The sequence below is a fragment of the Rhipicephalus sanguineus genome, chromosome 9, assembly GCF_013339695.2.
Source record: "Rhipicephalus sanguineus isolate Rsan-2018 chromosome 9, BIME_Rsan_1.4, whole genome shotgun sequence".
Classification (NCBI taxonomy): domain Eukaryota; kingdom Metazoa; phylum Arthropoda; class Arachnida; order Ixodida; family Ixodidae; genus Rhipicephalus; species Rhipicephalus sanguineus.
In genome coordinates, this window is record NC_051184.2 from 61,727,100 (window position 1) to 61,744,681 (window position 17,582).

At 47.0% G+C, this 17,582-nt stretch overlaps 1 protein-coding gene across 1 annotated transcript in view; it reads right to left on the reverse strand.

Annotated features, from left to right (window-relative positions):
- Nucleotides 1-670: 670 nt before the first annotated feature.
- Nucleotides 671-17,582, reverse strand: part of LOC119405580 (putative defense protein) — a 73,129-nt gene continuing 56,217 nt past the window's right edge. Inside the window, exons 2-4 of the mRNA XM_049419454.1 lie at nucleotides 6,461-6,670; nucleotides 5,129-5,262; nucleotides 671-766 (exon numbers count right to left, since the gene is read on the reverse strand). Coding sequence (XP_049275411.1) covers nucleotides 671-766; nucleotides 5,129-5,262; nucleotides 6,461-6,647 — 417 coding nt within the window. The 5' untranslated portion in view covers nucleotides 6,648-6,670. The remainder of the gene's footprint in view (nucleotides 767-5,128; nucleotides 5,263-6,460; nucleotides 6,671-17,582) is intronic.

Here is a 17,582-nt window from a genome sequence, read left to right on the forward strand (position 1 = left end):
GTTTACAAACTATCTAATTAATTACTGAGCCTTCTTGTACCGCAACCGACTCTTTTCTGGTCAACAATCCTGCCTTCCACATTTCTATTATTGCTTGCTTCCTTCCTATTTGCAACTTTCCAAGAAATTACAGTTTGTTTGCCTGATTGTTTAAAGATGCAGACAGCGCACACATGGATAAATTAAGTTCTTAAAAATTATTATTTGCACACGCCTAGAAATTTATTGCAGAGCCACCCAGCCGTCGAGACAAAAACATGCGCTTTTCTCAAGTCAATCACTAAATAAAAAATACAAAAAAAACAGCCAGGTACACGCCGTCAAAGCCGTCGGACAGCGAATCTGTAATGATAATGATGCCGACTTTCGGTGCAAAAAAGTCATAATCATCGTTTCGAGCATCATTAACATCATTTCATTTTACTTATTTATTCACTGCCCCTCTGGTCACGTGACCTGCGTTACTACTACTACTGCTGCTACTGCTGCTACTTCTACGATGACGACGACGACGACGACGGGGGCGGCGGCACAGGGCAGACTATAAGACCGCTTCGCTTAAAACACCAGCACGTTTCGATCGTCGTTGAGGAAGGTATAATTGGCTTGCAACGCGTACGCAAGAGAAATGAACGAGCTAACACCAACGCTGCGCTAAAGGAGCAATTACTCACCGGAAAACAACCTGGCCTTCCCAGTTGGACGGCGGCATCCACGTGGTCGTCACCTGGCTCTTCACCTCGCCGTCCGTGTGAGTCAGCGCCGTCTGAAAACGAACACCCACGTATAGCACGTACGCGAGAGAGAGGAGAGGGAAAACATTTATATATATATATATATAGACCAAGCAGATTCTTGGCAAAGGCAAGGCCTCGTCATATATGCGTACGATGTAGGCAAAAAATCAACGAGCAAAAGGTTTTATTAACTCTTGCCGTGTCTTAGCCGACGTATCACGTTGTAGACACGTAGAACGCGTCTATGACACGTTGTCGAAGATGCGTTAAAAACGGCAGCATTTCTTTTTCAAATAGTGTTGTTCAAATAGTGTTGCAGGGTCCCTTTAACGGGACTCTAAAATGAAACACTGAATCAGTTCAGACTGATATATTATGCTCTAAAACTCTTTTGTCGTTAATTTCACAGCCATAGCTTTATTAACAGAAGAGAAAATCAAGGTCAAAGTTGCATTTTCGATTTTCCCGACGGAGACTCCGCACGTGACGTCAAGGATTTTATAAAGTTTTTTTTTTTTTCATATTTTGCCGACATTGCTTCAACGAAATCAGTGTCATCATATGTTACCTATACGCACGTACCAACTCCTGTTCCATCACTCTCGGCCCTGCATTACTGTATTCACCAATATTATAAGCGTCTCTTGCTTACATGAACCGCTGACCAGCTAATACTTCCATCCACTTTGAAACCCAGATCCTCTGAAACACGCGCGCATTCCACGCGGCTTCTCATATAAGGATCTCAGGATTTCATTACAATGTGTCGAGTAGTTTTCGAATTTTTCTTACAACAGACACATGTCTCCTCCTGTAGCGAGTATTTATTCCGGCGTGCTTTTGACCTCCAGCTCGGGTCTCAAAAGAAAAAAAAAATCACCGTATTTTGTGTTATCATGCAGCTGAGAAAGAGAATAAAACATTTATTTGGACCTTCAGACGAGATCATTGTCCGCGATCCCACTGGAGTGGGTCGCTGTCCACGCAGAGAGAGAGAAAAATCACAGCATATCCACGGAGTGAATGATGATGAGTGGGCGAAGCTGCGGAGGTTCATCGGTAAACCGTGAATCTTCCGTGAATTCTGCCCAGTACATCATCACCGACGTGAGATCGGGCGCGTTTATACTAAAGGTTCGATGAGTTATGACGACTTGCAGCTCACTTTAATTTTACATGTACGCTGTGAATTTTCATTGTTTAGAAAACATCTGGCGTCTTTCGTTAAGCAGCTGGCGTTTTTTCGTTTTGCTTTAGAAACATCTGGCGTTCTTTCGTTTTGCTTTTACAAAACATCTGGCGTCTTTCGTTGGTTTATTTCATCAATCAATGGCGTTTTGAACAAAATTTTCATTGTTTAATCACGCACAGGAGAAATCTCACCAGGCACTACCTTGGAGGTAAACAATGGATGCTAATGGGAATGAGAGACAGAAGAAGTCGCCTTTTAGCTAACACTTACACTTCTACTTCTACTAACGTTTCCTACTGGAACATGTCAATGGCTGCTAATGGGGAATGAGAGACAAAAGAATTCGGCTTTTAGTTAACGCGCACGCTGCGAATTTTTTATTGTTCAACAACGCACAGGAAAAATCTCCCACCGGCACCAGCTTGGAGGTCAAAGCGTAAGACTGGTTACGCACTACGACTACGACTACGAGGGACGAACGGGTGCCGCCTTAAGGAGCTTCGCCCCTAATAAAACGTTTATTTCATGTTCTTGAGAAGATCGGTGAGTGGGTTCCTTAGTCCGGGATCCCCTTGGCGCGGGCCGCTGTCCTCGCACGTTTCACGAGGGCCTCCACGCACCTAACAGTTGGACTGCCAGCGCCATCCGTTGACCAAATACAGAAGGATCGATGCGGAAATGCCCGGAACAGAGCCTCTAAGATGGCCCGCGAGCGGTTCATCTCGGACACCATGTCCGCTCGTTCCACTTTTTGACGGAAGATGGCGGCTCTAGCCCAGAGAATTTTATTCGATTAGCCAGGCTATAGCTCATGTCCGGAAGCCGCCGTTTTACGAATATTTAAGGCAGTGCTACAGAGGGAAAAATAAAGACTTATTCTGGAGCGGTCTTCCGAGCGATGCGCGGTATCACCCTGAGGTGGGAAGGCTCCCTAGTCCAGGAACCCTCTGGATTCGCAAAAAAATACTAATTAATAACATCGAAGCCAAGCTACAGAAAAACGCAAGACCCGAACTTTGAGGCCCTCCAAACAACTAAAGAGAAGATTTTCTTAATTTTCTGGGACATCTTTAGCTACTTGAAACACCGTATGCATGCGAACCTTAAAGGGACCGAACATTGGCCACAGGGGCGTAGCCAGGGGGGGGGTTCAACTCCCCCCGAAATCTTTGTTTCGCTTGTGTGTGTGTATATATATATATATATATATATATATATATATATATATATATATATATATATATATATATATATATATATATATATATATATATATATATATATATATATATATGCGCACATACAAACGCACGCACGAACATACATAAGGTATGGTTGAACCCCTCCCCCCCCCCCCAAAAAAAAAAAAAAATTTCTGGCTACGCCCCTGACTGGCCAGAACGTGAATGAAAAGAACGGAAAGAACGTGAAATATAGTGACAGATTCAAACATCATTTTGGCGTTGTGAGTAGGATTTATATTTTTAAATCGTGTTTAAAAGTAACAACAAAAAACGGTATGTCGCGCAGCCTAGCAAAAGAGCTTTAAAGTTGAATTATGGAGTCGATCACTCTTCTATACTAAGTCACGTAGTCTGATGCTGTCATGCGCAGCATAATTAGTCCTGAAAATTAGAACATGTATATTATTATCTATCCCCGCTCTATTTTGCGCTGCTTACGAGGAAAAAGGAGTTGCACGGTGGGAAGCGGCGCTGCCTTCGCGGTAGGCAGTGGAGCATTTAGAGCCGCCGCGCATGCGCGCGGAGTGCACGCATGCGCAGGAAACCACCGAGCTCGAACACGAACCACCCTCGCGCTCACTGTTTGCAGCATGTGTTGTCACTCGTGCATACGACTCCATATTCGCCGCAGATAGGAAAGTTCTTACTACAAATGTTCCACGGCGTTTTCCACCTTACCATTTCGTGACTAGACGCCCTCACCGGTAAGCTTTCCGTTGCGCCAGAGAAAATGGGCACCGTAAAGGTTGGTTGTCGGTCCTTTAAAGAGCGCGTGAAGAAATAAGCAATTAATTTGCTCCGAAAAAAGAAATGTAGCTTTTCTTTTACGCCGAAAATAGGCCACTAGAGTCAAGAACTAAATCGGTCTGGACTAATAAATGATCCTTTTGAGGACTCTGTCGTCCTTAATGTCTCTCATATAGGAAGACAAAATGAAGATCAATGTTTCTTTACTTTTTAAAATTACGCACCGAAATCTCGGCCCCTGAAAGTGACGGTGACGTAACGGACCTTAACGTCTTCCCTATCTTGATTACATGGGGTGAATAATTTTTTCCGAAACTTGCTACGCTGTTACTACACGCACGCAGATACAAAATATAATAATAAATAGCGCAGCTCGCACTAGTGGCGCAAGGCTAGAACCAACAGCGGAGCTGGGCGGCCTTCCATGTTTCTCTTTGTTTTTATCTTTCTTTCTTCCTCTCTTTCTCTGCTTTTTTTCATTTTTTTTCTTACTCTGTTTCTTTATATTTCTTTCTTTCTCTCTCTATCGCGCTCTATTTATCTTTTTTATCTCTTTCTTCCCTTTCTTTCTCTCCTCACACTAGTTCTCCCTTCCTCTCTCTTTCTCCCTCTCTCTCTTTTTGTCTTGCTCTCTGTTTTTTGTACCTCTTTTTTGTGTCTGTTTCTATCTCTGTCTCACTCTGTCCGTTTCTTCCTCTGTCTTTCTATGTTTGTTTTTTTCTATTTCTTCCCTTTCTTTATCTCTATTTCATCTTTCTTTCTATCTCTCTTTATCTGTCTCAGTACTCGTGCTCTCGCCCATCGCAGTTATTGCACCCCACGCCGGACAAATCGGCGCAGCGGGAGGGCGCGCGCCGGACGCACGCGTTCGGGGAGCGAAGTGGCGAAGGGGACGAAGATAGCGCGCGCAGTTCATGATGATGATGATAGTTCCTTGTCGAAGTGAACCAAGGGTTTGCCAAGCTTAAACAACTCCGTTGTTAAGAAGGAAGGTCCCCCCCCCCCCTCTTCTCCCGAAATAAATTTCTGGCTGAGCCCCTGCCCTCGGGTAAGATGACGTTATGACGACAGGTAATAAGCAATGAGAAATTATGCACTTAAAGTTTACTTTGATTGCGTAACTGACCCGGTGCTTTTCTTAAGTGTCTTCTTTCCTTTATTAAAAGCCAGGGCCGACGACGGCGCGATTCGTGACCGCTGTAACTCACCGCTTCTTCCCCGCCACACTCGACCGTGTGGCTGGAGTTGCCCTCGACGACGAACTTTCCCGGCACCATGGTGTCGACGTCATCGGCCTTCCTCGCCTGAATCAAGAAGCCCTTGAAGGTGCCAGTGAGCGTGACTGGAGAAGAAGCCGTAACGGTACACGGCAGGGGTGAAGGGAAGAAAAAGAAACAAACGCGCGAAGACACATTAACGGGCATTTTGAAACATCGTGGAATAAGAAAGAAAGAAAGAAAGAAAGAAAGAAAGAAAGAAAGAAAGAAAGAAAGAAAGAAAGAAAGAAAGAAAGAAAGAAAGAAAGAAAGAAAGAAAGAAAGCACTGCCGAAGAGCGCGCCAGCTTTGCACGTCTCAGGCGTTGCAATTTTCGCGCAAGCCTTCAGCGGGCCTGGCCTCCAAAGCGTGGCGTTGTTACACACCGCTTGGCGTGAGGGTTGAGGAGGAAGAGTGGGACGCGCCGCGTTACGCCAGAGTCACGTAAATGCATGCACGAGCGAATAATCGTTCCTTTGCTTTATTTTTTTCTTTGTGGGGGAGGGACGGGGGTCGTCAAGCGTTTGAAGCAGCGCGGTGTCGGAAGCAGCTGCTGGGGGCCGCCACGGTGACGAAAATTCGCTTCCAGTGGTGCTCGTGGCAAAAGGGTCAATCAAGTTTACAAAAGAACAATAATAATACCAGTTTCTTTACAGCTAACGCCTTCATACTGACCGGCACACTGCGCGAATGAAAAACACAAAAGAACGAAAACAAAAGTCAAACAACTGGCTTAAATATAGGTAGCAAATGAAGAAACTTGCCAATTTCCGATCACACTGAAATTTATGAAACAAAGCACTGCAATAAAATCGATAATTGTGATATACTTAGTGTTGAAATAGAGAGCTGCACAGAATCCCGTCTGCTCGGGAAAGGACCTAACGACGAAGAAAAAGAAAAAAAACGGCGCTGACCGATGTAAAATTATTTTCAATTCAAAGACGTTTCGGCTACCATGAATATAGCCGGCGTTCGGGAGCCGAAACATCTTTTAAATAAAACCATTTTCACCCTGGGTCGGTGCACTTTCGTGGCTGAAAATTCCGTAACTGACAATAATTTCTGGGATTTTACATGACAAGGCCGCGATATGATCATCAGGCACGCCGAAGTGCAGGGCTCCGGAAATTTCGACCCTCTGGGGTTCCTTAATCCTTTGCGACACGGCGACCGCACTTGGAGACCAGGATCGAACCCGGCCAGGATCGAACCCGCGACCTTCGAGTCAGTAGCCGAGCACCACCGAGGCGGCACCACCTCCGTAGCTGACGCCTCCGCTCACCTTTGACGCTCTGGTCGGGCTGCTTTTGAGTCGTCAGGCTGAAGGAGTCCGCTGGGGTCTCCGAAAGGCGACCGTGGCCCGGCACCATGTTGTTGCAGGCGCCCTGAGGCGCCCCCGTGTGGTAGGGCAGCGCACCGCCGAGCAGCACCAGCAGGACCGCGACGCAGAAGGGCAACCGCGTAGCCATAGCGGTGGTTCCTCGACCGCGGTCTGCCAAAGAAGAGGAGCCGGAATCGGTTAATGGCGACCAACGTCACACACGGTCGAGATATCGCGTGTATGCAAAGAGACCTAACGCGTAGCATCCACTACAATAAGAGGCCAGTGACCTTACTGAAATTTAAACTAAGCAACCAATCTGTCGTCGCAACACATGTGGTACGTGCGGCCGAACACTTGTTGCCAGTGGCGTAGCCCCCACTTGCCTGAAATGGTGTGGGGGTAAATGCGAGGGGGATTGGAAGCTGGATTAAATGTGAACTGATGGAACCCCACAAAATAAGCGCCTCTGTAGTCCACTGGCCGGCAAAAAAAACGGAGCTCAGCAGACTGGCTGAAAAATTTTCTTTTGCGCTTAGGGCTCCCTCGAACTCAGATTCACCAAAATTTTCCTCAGCGGGACTCACTCGGACGCAGACACCCTAATGTTTGTTTTTCCCTATAAGGCAGGGGTTGGCAACCTTTAGAGGCGGAAGGCGGAGTTGCATGAAGCCGAAGCGGGGGGAGGGGGAGAGGGGCGCCCGACAGCGCGCGGGGGGGGGGGGGATGGGGAGAGGGAGTGTTTTGCAGGTAAACAGAAAAAAAATTCCCTGAATTGACAATAAGGTACAACACTGGAATAGAAATCATGTATATTTCTATTTTCGGTACGCATTGCACTCGGTTGCAATTTACAAACATTGGTTTACAAGCCAAATAAAAACTTTCAACGCGAGTTTTGGAGCTGAACATTCGCAGCCAACTCGCAAATATATACGTCAAGGTTTTTCACCGACAGACGCAGAAATTCGTGGAAGTGTTCATCCGTTGGTCGGGAACGCAAATTAGATTTGATGAACTTCAGTCTAGGGAAAGCTGTTCGCAGACGTATGCACTGCCGAACACTGTTATGATGGGTGTTGCTACTTTCTTCAATCTCGAAAGCTTTGAGTCTGTGAGGCCAGCGTGAAACTTCTCAATGTCTTTCGCATCAAATGTGTATTTGAGGTCATCATCTGTCTGCAGATCAGCCAGTTCCAACTGGTACATATTCCCACCTTAAAAGGGTTCTGAAAGAATCGGATGCTCCTCGAATGCTTCTGAAAATCAAAGAACCTAACTTCCAATTCCCTCTTTAAGTCCCGAAATATTTGACAGAACTTTTCTGTGGGAAGCGGTGTGCTCGTATCTACCCACAAAACTTTTGCAGCAAGGGAAGCGACAAAGATTAGACTCACTAGGCTGCTTTTGGAAAAGGTTGAGTCTCAGCTCAAAAGCCTTAACGTCTGCGAGCATGTCCGACACGAGTTTCCCTTTTCCTTTGTTGAAGGCTTTTCCCTGACCTATTATTTCCACAAAGACTATTCCCTCTTTTTTGGACTGTGCAAAGAAAGGAAGTGAAGACGTTATGTGGCTAAGTGCGAAGATGGGAGTTAATGCCAACTGGAAGCCATCTTTGTTTGTTCCTATCCAACCCCATTTCAGGTCAAAACTGCCGTGTCGGCCCCCGATAACAAGTGAGAAGGAAATGGGGGGCGGTTAGTGTTATGCGGCCGGGGGCCGCATAACACTGCACCATGGGGCGCATGTGGCCCGCTAGCCGCAGGGTGCCGACCGCTGCTCTAAGGGATTCACTCGGACTCAAACTCACCAACATATTACACAGCCGGACTCACACGACTCACGGCTTGATCTGAGTCTGAGTGAGTCGACTCATGAGTGAGTTTGCCGACCTATCCTGTAGTCATCAAAAGTTTGAAGCTTTTCATGCAAGATTGATTGCAGCGGTACGCCACATGCCTATAAAAAAATATGCAGGCGGTGATTGAAGCTGCTAAGGTACCTGGCTCGTGGGGGACTATACGTTTCCACTCGCGCTACACGTGGACAGGTTCGGGGGGTGAGGGGGGAAAAGGCGAGCGTATTGCATGAAAATATGTTATTGATGTAACACCTGTTATGTCTGGAACACCATCGTTTAAAAAAACGTAGATCATTACAAACAAAAAAGATATATGGTCATCAGATAAATTGCAACACATCGCCGCCCGTGCGCATGAGACAAATTGAAACATTCTGAAAACACACACACATCACCGCGCGATGCTATCGGTCCCACGAATGTGAAATACACTCGTCGCATACGCTCGGAAACTTCAACAAAAAGATGAGCGCGAAGCTATGCGAAAAATGCACGCACATCTACGCACCGCACTCCCATAAAAAAGTGGAACATCACAGATAATCCTTGCGCGACCGTGTCCGACGGTTATCCAGGACGTGGCAGGCATTCCGTGACTTCAAGGTAAAAAAGACCCCGGCGCGGTTCGGGTCGAGTACTTGGGACCTCTCTGCACCAAGACAAAATTCTCACCAGGGTCATTGCTCATGCGTGCGAAGGCTTTACCACAATTACGTTTCTCACGCGACGGGGTTCTTTGCTGTTTATGTTTATTTGTTAAATGTGCTTAACGGAGTACTGACACGAATTTTAGAAATTTCCGTATTGTTGCCCTTAGTAAAAATACTGGTGTCAAGAACAATAAAAAGCGTGTCGTGGTTGCTCCGAACGCATTTAATATATATATATATATATATATATATATATATATATATATATATATATATATATATATATGTATATATAATACGGCTTCTTAAAAAATACCGCTGTCGGTTTCGGTACCGAGGGGTTGGTATTACGGTGATGTGTAAACACAATGTGACATTGTGTCCATAAAGCAATGCAAAATTTACGCATGAAAATGTTCATTCACAGCAGTAATGTTCACACGTCATAAACAGTTGATGTTCACGGGTCCACAACAATGTTCACACACAAGAAACACAAGAACCGTTCGCGCTTTATAGAAGAGCTCATCTTGCAGTTCTTTACAGGTGATCCAACAACAATCACTCGGCACTTGCCCGCACTTTAAGCACAGCTGTCATGAAACACGAGAAACACACGCAAACACGCGAAACACGTGACCAGAAGTGTCTGGCAATAATTAAAAACGCGAGCAATAGTTGATGTTTATTGAAATAAAAAATAGAGAAAGGAGTCGTTGTCGCCATTTCTTGGCGACGGCTGCCCAATTTCAGTTATTAATAAGGGTAACATAAAATTTAAGAAATATACTATAGTCTTGTCGTCTGTGAGTTCAAAGTTTCAAGGCACTCACCTCTCTTACTTACCATCGTTATCCATCATTCTTTTTTCTCCCCTTTCCCCACCCCCGGTGTAGAGTAGCAGGCTAGAGCATAATATCGCTCAGGCCGACCTCTCTGCCTTTCTATAAATAAACCTCTCTCTCTCTCTCAAGGCGAAATCCTTATATGTATCTCATCGAGTAAACAAAATTTCGATATTTGACGAGACATCGCGAGACGGCGGCGTCAACACAAATGATGTAAAAAAAAAACTAATAAAAGTCGGTCAAAAGTCATGTGATACTCAAGTGCATGTACGTGGGCCGACGGTGTGCCGCAATTTCCACGACCTCAATGTAACATGTCCTCATCAAGGCCGTCACCCAGTGACGTCATCGTGAAGTCATAGTTCGTCACATTGACGTCAAGCGGTCACGTGATCAGACGACATCGCCGATTGGTCAATGGCGGGCTGACACGAAGGTAGTGCAAGACCATGTGAGGTGCAGAAACTTTTCGGAGGGAGGGGAAACAATACAATGAACCGAGAGGAAAAAGAAGATCGATTTCGCCTTCGGGTTGTCTTAGACCAATGCATAAGGGACCATGCAAGTTTTCGTTTCAACAGAGCCCGCTAATTTACGTATGGCACGCACGAGCACAATGTTTCATAGCAAATAGCCGTGACTTCAAAGAAGCGTTGAACTTTGATCGCTTTATGAAGGAGCTTCGACGGCCATGGGCCTAGTATTATGTCCAGTGAAAAGTTCTTTTGCTGTGTTGTAGACGTCATTGAATTCCCCTCCGCCAATTCGCGGCTATTGTTGTTCGTCAATGCTGCCCTGCAAGCGTTCTTCCGAGCTATGACAGTGAAACGAATGATGAAGTTGAAACGAATGACTTCAACTTGGAAATGTCGTGCAGTCTACGATTCAATAATGTCCATTTAATAGAGAGTTTTAGTTTAGCGGAAAACGGGAAACGCAAGGATTCAGCGTTGGCGTTGCATGCTACACACTGCGCATGCGCAGCACGCCGACGTATACCCGGAGCTCTTCCGTGCGTTTTGGGAGTATAGCGGTCAACGTTAACGCACGCAAGGGGATCCGTACGTAGGGCAAGATGGCGGTGCCAGTCGACATGAGAGCCACGCTTCGGATGAATCGAGTCGCCGGCCTGCACTGCTGAGCCGATTCATTCTGCACTAGTGCTAATCATATCTGGGGTTTTACGTCCGGAAACCACGATATGATTATGAGAGACGGCGTAGCGGGGAGGGGGGGGGAGATTTCGGCCATCTGGCGTTCTTTAACGTGCACTGACATCGCACAGTACACGGGCCTCTGGCATTTCGCCTCCATCGAAATGCGACCGTCGCGGCCGGGATCGATTCTGCACCAATGCTCATATTTGCTTCATATTGGAACCACCAAACCACCCCACTGGCTACGCCACTGACTGACTGAAACTTAAGATCTTCACCGAAATCCGGCTCTTTTGCTGTACAAGCCTCCCGTAGATTGTGTGACGCCTACTGTATACACGCACCTTTAAGGTAACGTCCACTTTTCTATTGCAATTACTGTCTCCTCTAAGACGGCCCTTCGCCGTATTAACTGACGACCTTTCCCTTTTTTATATATACACGTTTTTCTTCGCTAGTTACTCAGTGCTGCGCTTCAGGATGCTCAGACTTGTCCTTTGAGATAATGATTGTTTCCAAGATAGACGCACACCCATTTCCGCCCTTCCTTCCTTCCTCACACGAACACACAACGCGCGCACAATAAGAAGCACCAACGAGCTTTGAGTCTGCGCCGAGAAGACAAAAGAAAGAAAAACCGAATGTAATGGAGAGAGCGATAGAGAGAGAGAGAGAGAGAGAGAGGAGGAGGAGGAGGAGGAGGAGGAGGAGGAGGAAGGAAGCATGTACAGAAAGCGCGCCAAGGTTACGAGAAGACGAGCAGGAACGGAAACAAGAAAGAAAAAAAAGCACGAAAGAAACATCTACAAGGCAAACGTGATGATAGCCCAGAGAAGATGAAGAAAAACAAGGCGGAGGGGGGAGGGACAGAAAGCGGAAAGAACAGCCAAGCACCGTCGGCGGTTCACTGACTCCCACGCGTAATAGCACCGGAGCGTACGAAGGAGCCAACCATGTTGCGTGTGCACATGGCAGCCAAGCCGGAAACAAAAGCCCATTGCGATGGCCAACGGAGTTATAGCCGTACCTTGCAGTATGCAACGAGACGCGCACGCAAAACGAAGCTTGCGCACGCGCCAGACGGGACGCAAGGTCAACCCACTCAGTGTACGGGCATGCCTGTTGTACCTGCGTACAGTCTGACTGCAAGTCTAGCGCGTGTTCCTCGAGTCGAGAGGCTTTCCGAGATCGGCGCACGGAATAAGGAAGACGCTGAGAGTGCCGGGGGAAAAATGAGGGGCTTTCTGCGATATGAACGTGCGTTTTTACCCAGCCATCCTTTACTGGTTTTTCACGATGTGGGTGGGGGCCACCGACGCGCATGCGCTGAGAGTTGGTAGTTCAGGTGTACCGGAACGGGACTTGGCCTTCAGGAAAACTATTATAGTAATGGCTGGTCGGTTTATCAGAGAAGACATTAACAGCGCGAAAAAATAAATAAACGAATAACGAAGCGAGAGAACACACACAAGCACGTACTTCCAACTTCCAACCGACAAGCCGAAACCTTAACGTTAACAAGTTACGGTTTAGGAGGTCTAACGTCCCAAAGCGACTCGGGCTATGATGGACGCCGTAGTTGAGGGCTCCAGATAATTTCGACCACCTGGGGTTCTGTAAACCTGAAATGGCACAGTACACGGGCATCTGGCATTTCACTTCCATCGAAGTGGGGCTCGTGTCTTTCGGATAAGCAGCCGAGCACCGTAACCAGAGGGCCACCGCGCCGGCTTTAATATATAGTAATGGTAAAAGCGAGCATCTGTCTCTTCAATGAACGTTACGCCACGTAGTTAAGCCTTACCATTTCGCGTGTAAGATCCTCAGGAGCGGGGGCACGGATGCGGAAATGATTGCCATTTAAGGAATGCGCCTTGCCGCTAGTATGGTTAACCTGTTCATGGTCTGCGTGCGGTGCGTGACGTCACAGGAACATGAGCGTGTCTTTTAACTGTGCATACACGACGCTTTTCGCTGTGAAGTGTGCTTAACCACTCCGCCTGTGCGTTGTTATCTATAACGTGCTTGCACCAGAAAAATGCTCGGTCAGTGAAGAACACTGTTTATACAAGCCAGCAGGAGCCGAAACCTCAAATGAAAAAAAAAGAAAAAAAACAACAATTTGAGTGAAAAGATATCTTCAGTGTGGCTCGTTGACAGTGGCGAGCCAATTGAATGAAACTTGCCTCACGTTTGCTAACATGAGGTAACAAAACGAAATAAAAAAAAATGAATTCACGAGATAACACCTCTGTGTTAAGTATGCGAAAACCGGCGAACATGAGCGTATCCATACTGTAGCTTGCACGTGCGTTCGCTTATCTTTACATTTCTCGTATAGTATCATCAAGGGCAGGAACATGATGAGGCTAAACTTTGCCTGTATGAAAGACGTGAACTGTATTCCTTCGACAAGTGAGCAGCATGCTTTTGCACTGAAACGTTGCCAGGCAGGCAGAAGGAGAGAGAGAGAGAGAGAGGGAGGGAGGGGAGAGAGGTGCCTGGCTGAACGCTACACTGGAAACCGTCGGAAGGCGTGCATATTTCTGGGAATCTGTATTAAAAAGGGGATGGAAGTAATAAGTGGTCAGCGGTTGGTATAATATGACAGGAAAACCACGGGAAAGGCATTGATAGACCCGGGGATGTTACAGTCGTATAGAGATAACAGTACACCTTAGGAAGAGAGTTTTGAATTAAGACAAAACGGCAAGATTCATCTGGAATCCCTTCACATTCAGATAACAGAAAACACGCTGAGTCGCAACTCCAGGCGATGTGTCTTCCATATACACTCAATGCTTGCGTCTCATCATGAAACCTATGTAATAAACGCCACTCGAAACATTTCCTTCATTGTTCGACATGGCGGCGCGACGAGCGCGAGGCAGTGGTTACGCGCGTTACGGGTCCGTTACATGAAATATAGAAAAAGAAGCGCACGCGGCAATATCAACCAATAAATATCTTCATCATCAACAATACAACAAAGAGAAGACTAATGTCGGTGGGAGTGTCAGCGAAGTTTACCTGGTTGCCAAACCATCTCCAGTCCAGCAGACAGGGTCGACAAAACCATGAAGCTGTCTAAGCGACGAAACCCGTGCGAGACGCGGTAACGACCCCGAAAATGACCAGTTCCGCACACGACGCTGGAAGCGGAAGGACGTCCAGGACTAACAATAAAGAGAACAAACAAACTCTATTTTCACTCCCCCCCTTATTACGTTGTGTGTATACATGTGGTGTGCTTGTAAAAAAAAAAAAACAAACTCTCGTGTGCAAAACGCGCCTGTTCAACAGTTGCGAGCGCTAGCCGCAGTTATGTTACCTTGAAAAACGCACCTGTGCGAGTCAAGCGATCGTGCATGTTGGCGACAGCGCACGTATACCGCACAGCCCCGCGTTCAAGGTGCGGCTAAATTGAGCTCCGTCCCCGAGCCGTTTGTCACGGTGTATACGCGGTCGAAGGTCGTCCACGATGTCAGCTTGTGAGCGACAAATAGCAGTCCGCGTGTTGAGCGTCGACGGCGTTCCACAGGTCAAACGGTGAAGTCGGTTAACAAGAAATGGGTAAACAAGTGGCGTTAGAAGCCGGCAGAATGAGTCAGCAAATAGTCGGGGTGTGCGCACAAGTGTTCCGTTATAGTCTCCTATAACTCGACTGCTGTGGAGGGAGTGAGGTGCAGCTGAACTTCGTTATAACGAATACTGATATAGAGCATTACCGGTTAATGGCCGCGAGATCGAACAGAGTCGGCACCTAGCGGCGAGCGGACAAAACACCATGGTGTGGATGGCTCCTTGCGTCGTCTGCTAGCTACACCGTGTTCTCATGTGTGCGTACATCTTGCACGTCCTCAGATTACAGCTTATTCCGTTGTGTCAGCACAGTATCAAAGGCTTGTACGTATGCCGACACGATATACACAAGCATTTCGCCTTCCGAGACTTGTATGCACTCCAATAAGTGAGTTCATGCAAGAGTCGGTATGGCGCTAGGTGTAGTCATCGTACCGTCCATTCGCCAAAATCATTTCAAAGTGGGTGCCACTATGTCGTTCAAGCACATCACACAGTGCATTTGGCGTCGTCCTAAACGAAAAAAGAAGTACTAAATGTCGAGGTGCGAATGTAAAATTTTAGCGACACCGTCTCGTAAAGTGCTGGCCATCTCGAAATCCTTGTGATACCCCAAAGCATGAACTAGTCTGCAAAGGCCGCTTAGCGGTAAAAAAGACCTCAAGCCACGCATTTCTATAGCGGTACACGTTTTCATGCAAACAGACAAGCAGAGTTCACAAAATTCTACTTCATCTAATTACCCAGAAATATAGGCTCTCTCTCTCTCTCTCTACAACAAGAAGTGAATACTTATTTCGATCGGTCGCGCAACACTATTTATATTCTGGTATAAGCAGAACACAAGTTAAACACGCGCAAATAAGGCAAGGAAAAACATCGAGCACAGTTCAAAACTCGACTGCGACCGAAGACCAGCGCCCCATTCATTGGCAGATTGCGCTTCTCTCACACATGATAGGATCGTTGGGCCAGCTTTGTGCGTTAATGTGTGAACGGAGGGCGTATAGATCAACATTAGGCAGCAGTCAACGCGATATTTTGCGCCCACAATCGACTCAAGCCGCCTACAGCAGAGCGCCGCTGCGTACATTTGTATACGCGCCGCCGACCGCATATCCACATTAACGCGGCGACGGTGGTGTCACCTATAGCCGGATCTCGCGGTGAATAGCGAACTAAGTACTAACACTGGTTACCCACACTTCCTTTCAGTGACATTTGCTCTTTTTTATTACTAAACCACAAACCCGAGAGTTTTCGCGATCGCTGTGGCGAAGAAATATTCGGTTCGTGCGAGGCTCAATGCTAGAAAAGCCAGGAATGCTAGAAAAGCTAGGAATGCTAGAAAAGTAGCATTCCGAAAGGTAGCAAAAGACGTTTGTGTGTTGCTGCAAATTCCTAGGAGGCCGCGGTCCAATAAACTTTTATAGCATAAAAGGGAGCTTGTGCAAGCTTTCTATAGTTTTGTTTCTGCGGCATTCTTACTTCATTAGCACAAGCGTATCGCGCTAAACAAGGTCATTGCACCGAGTCCCGGTGAGAGGTGACGGATAAGGCAAAAAAAGAAAGAAAAACTCATACGAGAATCAATACCGTTCACTTCTGGGGTAATTGTTGCATCGTTCATACTGTCACAACACATAGACGTCAGACTCTGGAGTTTCCAAGACGTGTGGCGCCGCCTGTCGGAGAAGTGTTGAGTAGTGCATAGACCGACTCCCTCGCACAGTTTGCTATGGGACCAGGTGCAACTTGCGAGTGCGAAACAACGTTTGAGCTTAATATCGCGTGTGTTTGCGCATTTAACACACAGAACGAAAGCTGTGAATTGCTCCGCTAGTCGGACGCGCCACCGTACCGTCGTGAAGTGCTTGCTGGATCACTCGCCAGAACGACGGCGAAAACAGCAGCAGACGAGACCCCTCCGCACGCTACGAAGAAACGCCGCAAAAGACGTACTGTTGCGTTGTGAATTGCCACGGACGTAAAAGACTGAATAACAACGTTCAGTTTTACCGATTTCCATAGTTGTCGTACGAAGAAGAAAGGCGAGAGCGCTGGATACGGGATGTTGCGAGTGTGTTCGGTAAGCGAAGTACCCGCGTTCTCCACAGCCGGTCGCATGAGAAAGTGTGATAATGTTGCTCTGCTGTTGTTTTGCGTAGCCATGATGGAGAACCGTGGTAACCTTGACTATAAAGCTCAGCAGAGGCTCTGACCGCGGTGCATGTCGTGTAACACGAAGTGAGCAGCTAGAGGCAGTCTGAAGACGCGTGACACGCACACCGCGACGAGTTGGTCGTCACATCATCGCGGACGTACGTTTTGAAAGCTCAGAGTTCTGGTTCTAACTGGCTAACACGTGCGCCATACAAGTAAATCGCAGAATGTTGGTCGTGACCACCTTCAGGTTTGTTTCGCCCGTGTCCTCCGCGGTTGCCGTAGCTATCTCGGAGGCCACGGTTTTGCCTTTGGTTGTACCCCGCGAAAGTGGACGCACGTATCCCCATTTGCAGTACACACAAACGGAAGATGACCATCAAGAGACCATTTGAGGATGCGTAATAAAACAGTCCAATGCACAGGAAGCGAGAGATGAATTTACGGAGAATGCAACTGCAAAGGCGAAAATCGCCGGGCCCATTCGTCCCTGATGAACGGAGTTTTGTACCACTGATCGTAAGATGCATAGCTAAGTAAATTGATCGTGTATGTACTTTATCGCTGTGGCATTACGTATATACCCGATTTTAACGCATTTAGGCGCTAGAGAACGGATGTCGGAGGGCTTGCCTCGAATTCAATGTCGTGTGATGCTCGCTTGTACTTGCGAGTTGCAGCGCGCGGGAATAACTAAAACTTATTTTGCATTGTACTCGCAGTTCGCTTTGATCAGTTTCCTTTGTTTCTGAAGCGTGGATTGGCGGAGGAAGCTTTCCAGGTCCTTGATTTTCAGGAAACGGCGCCTCGACACCAACGAAA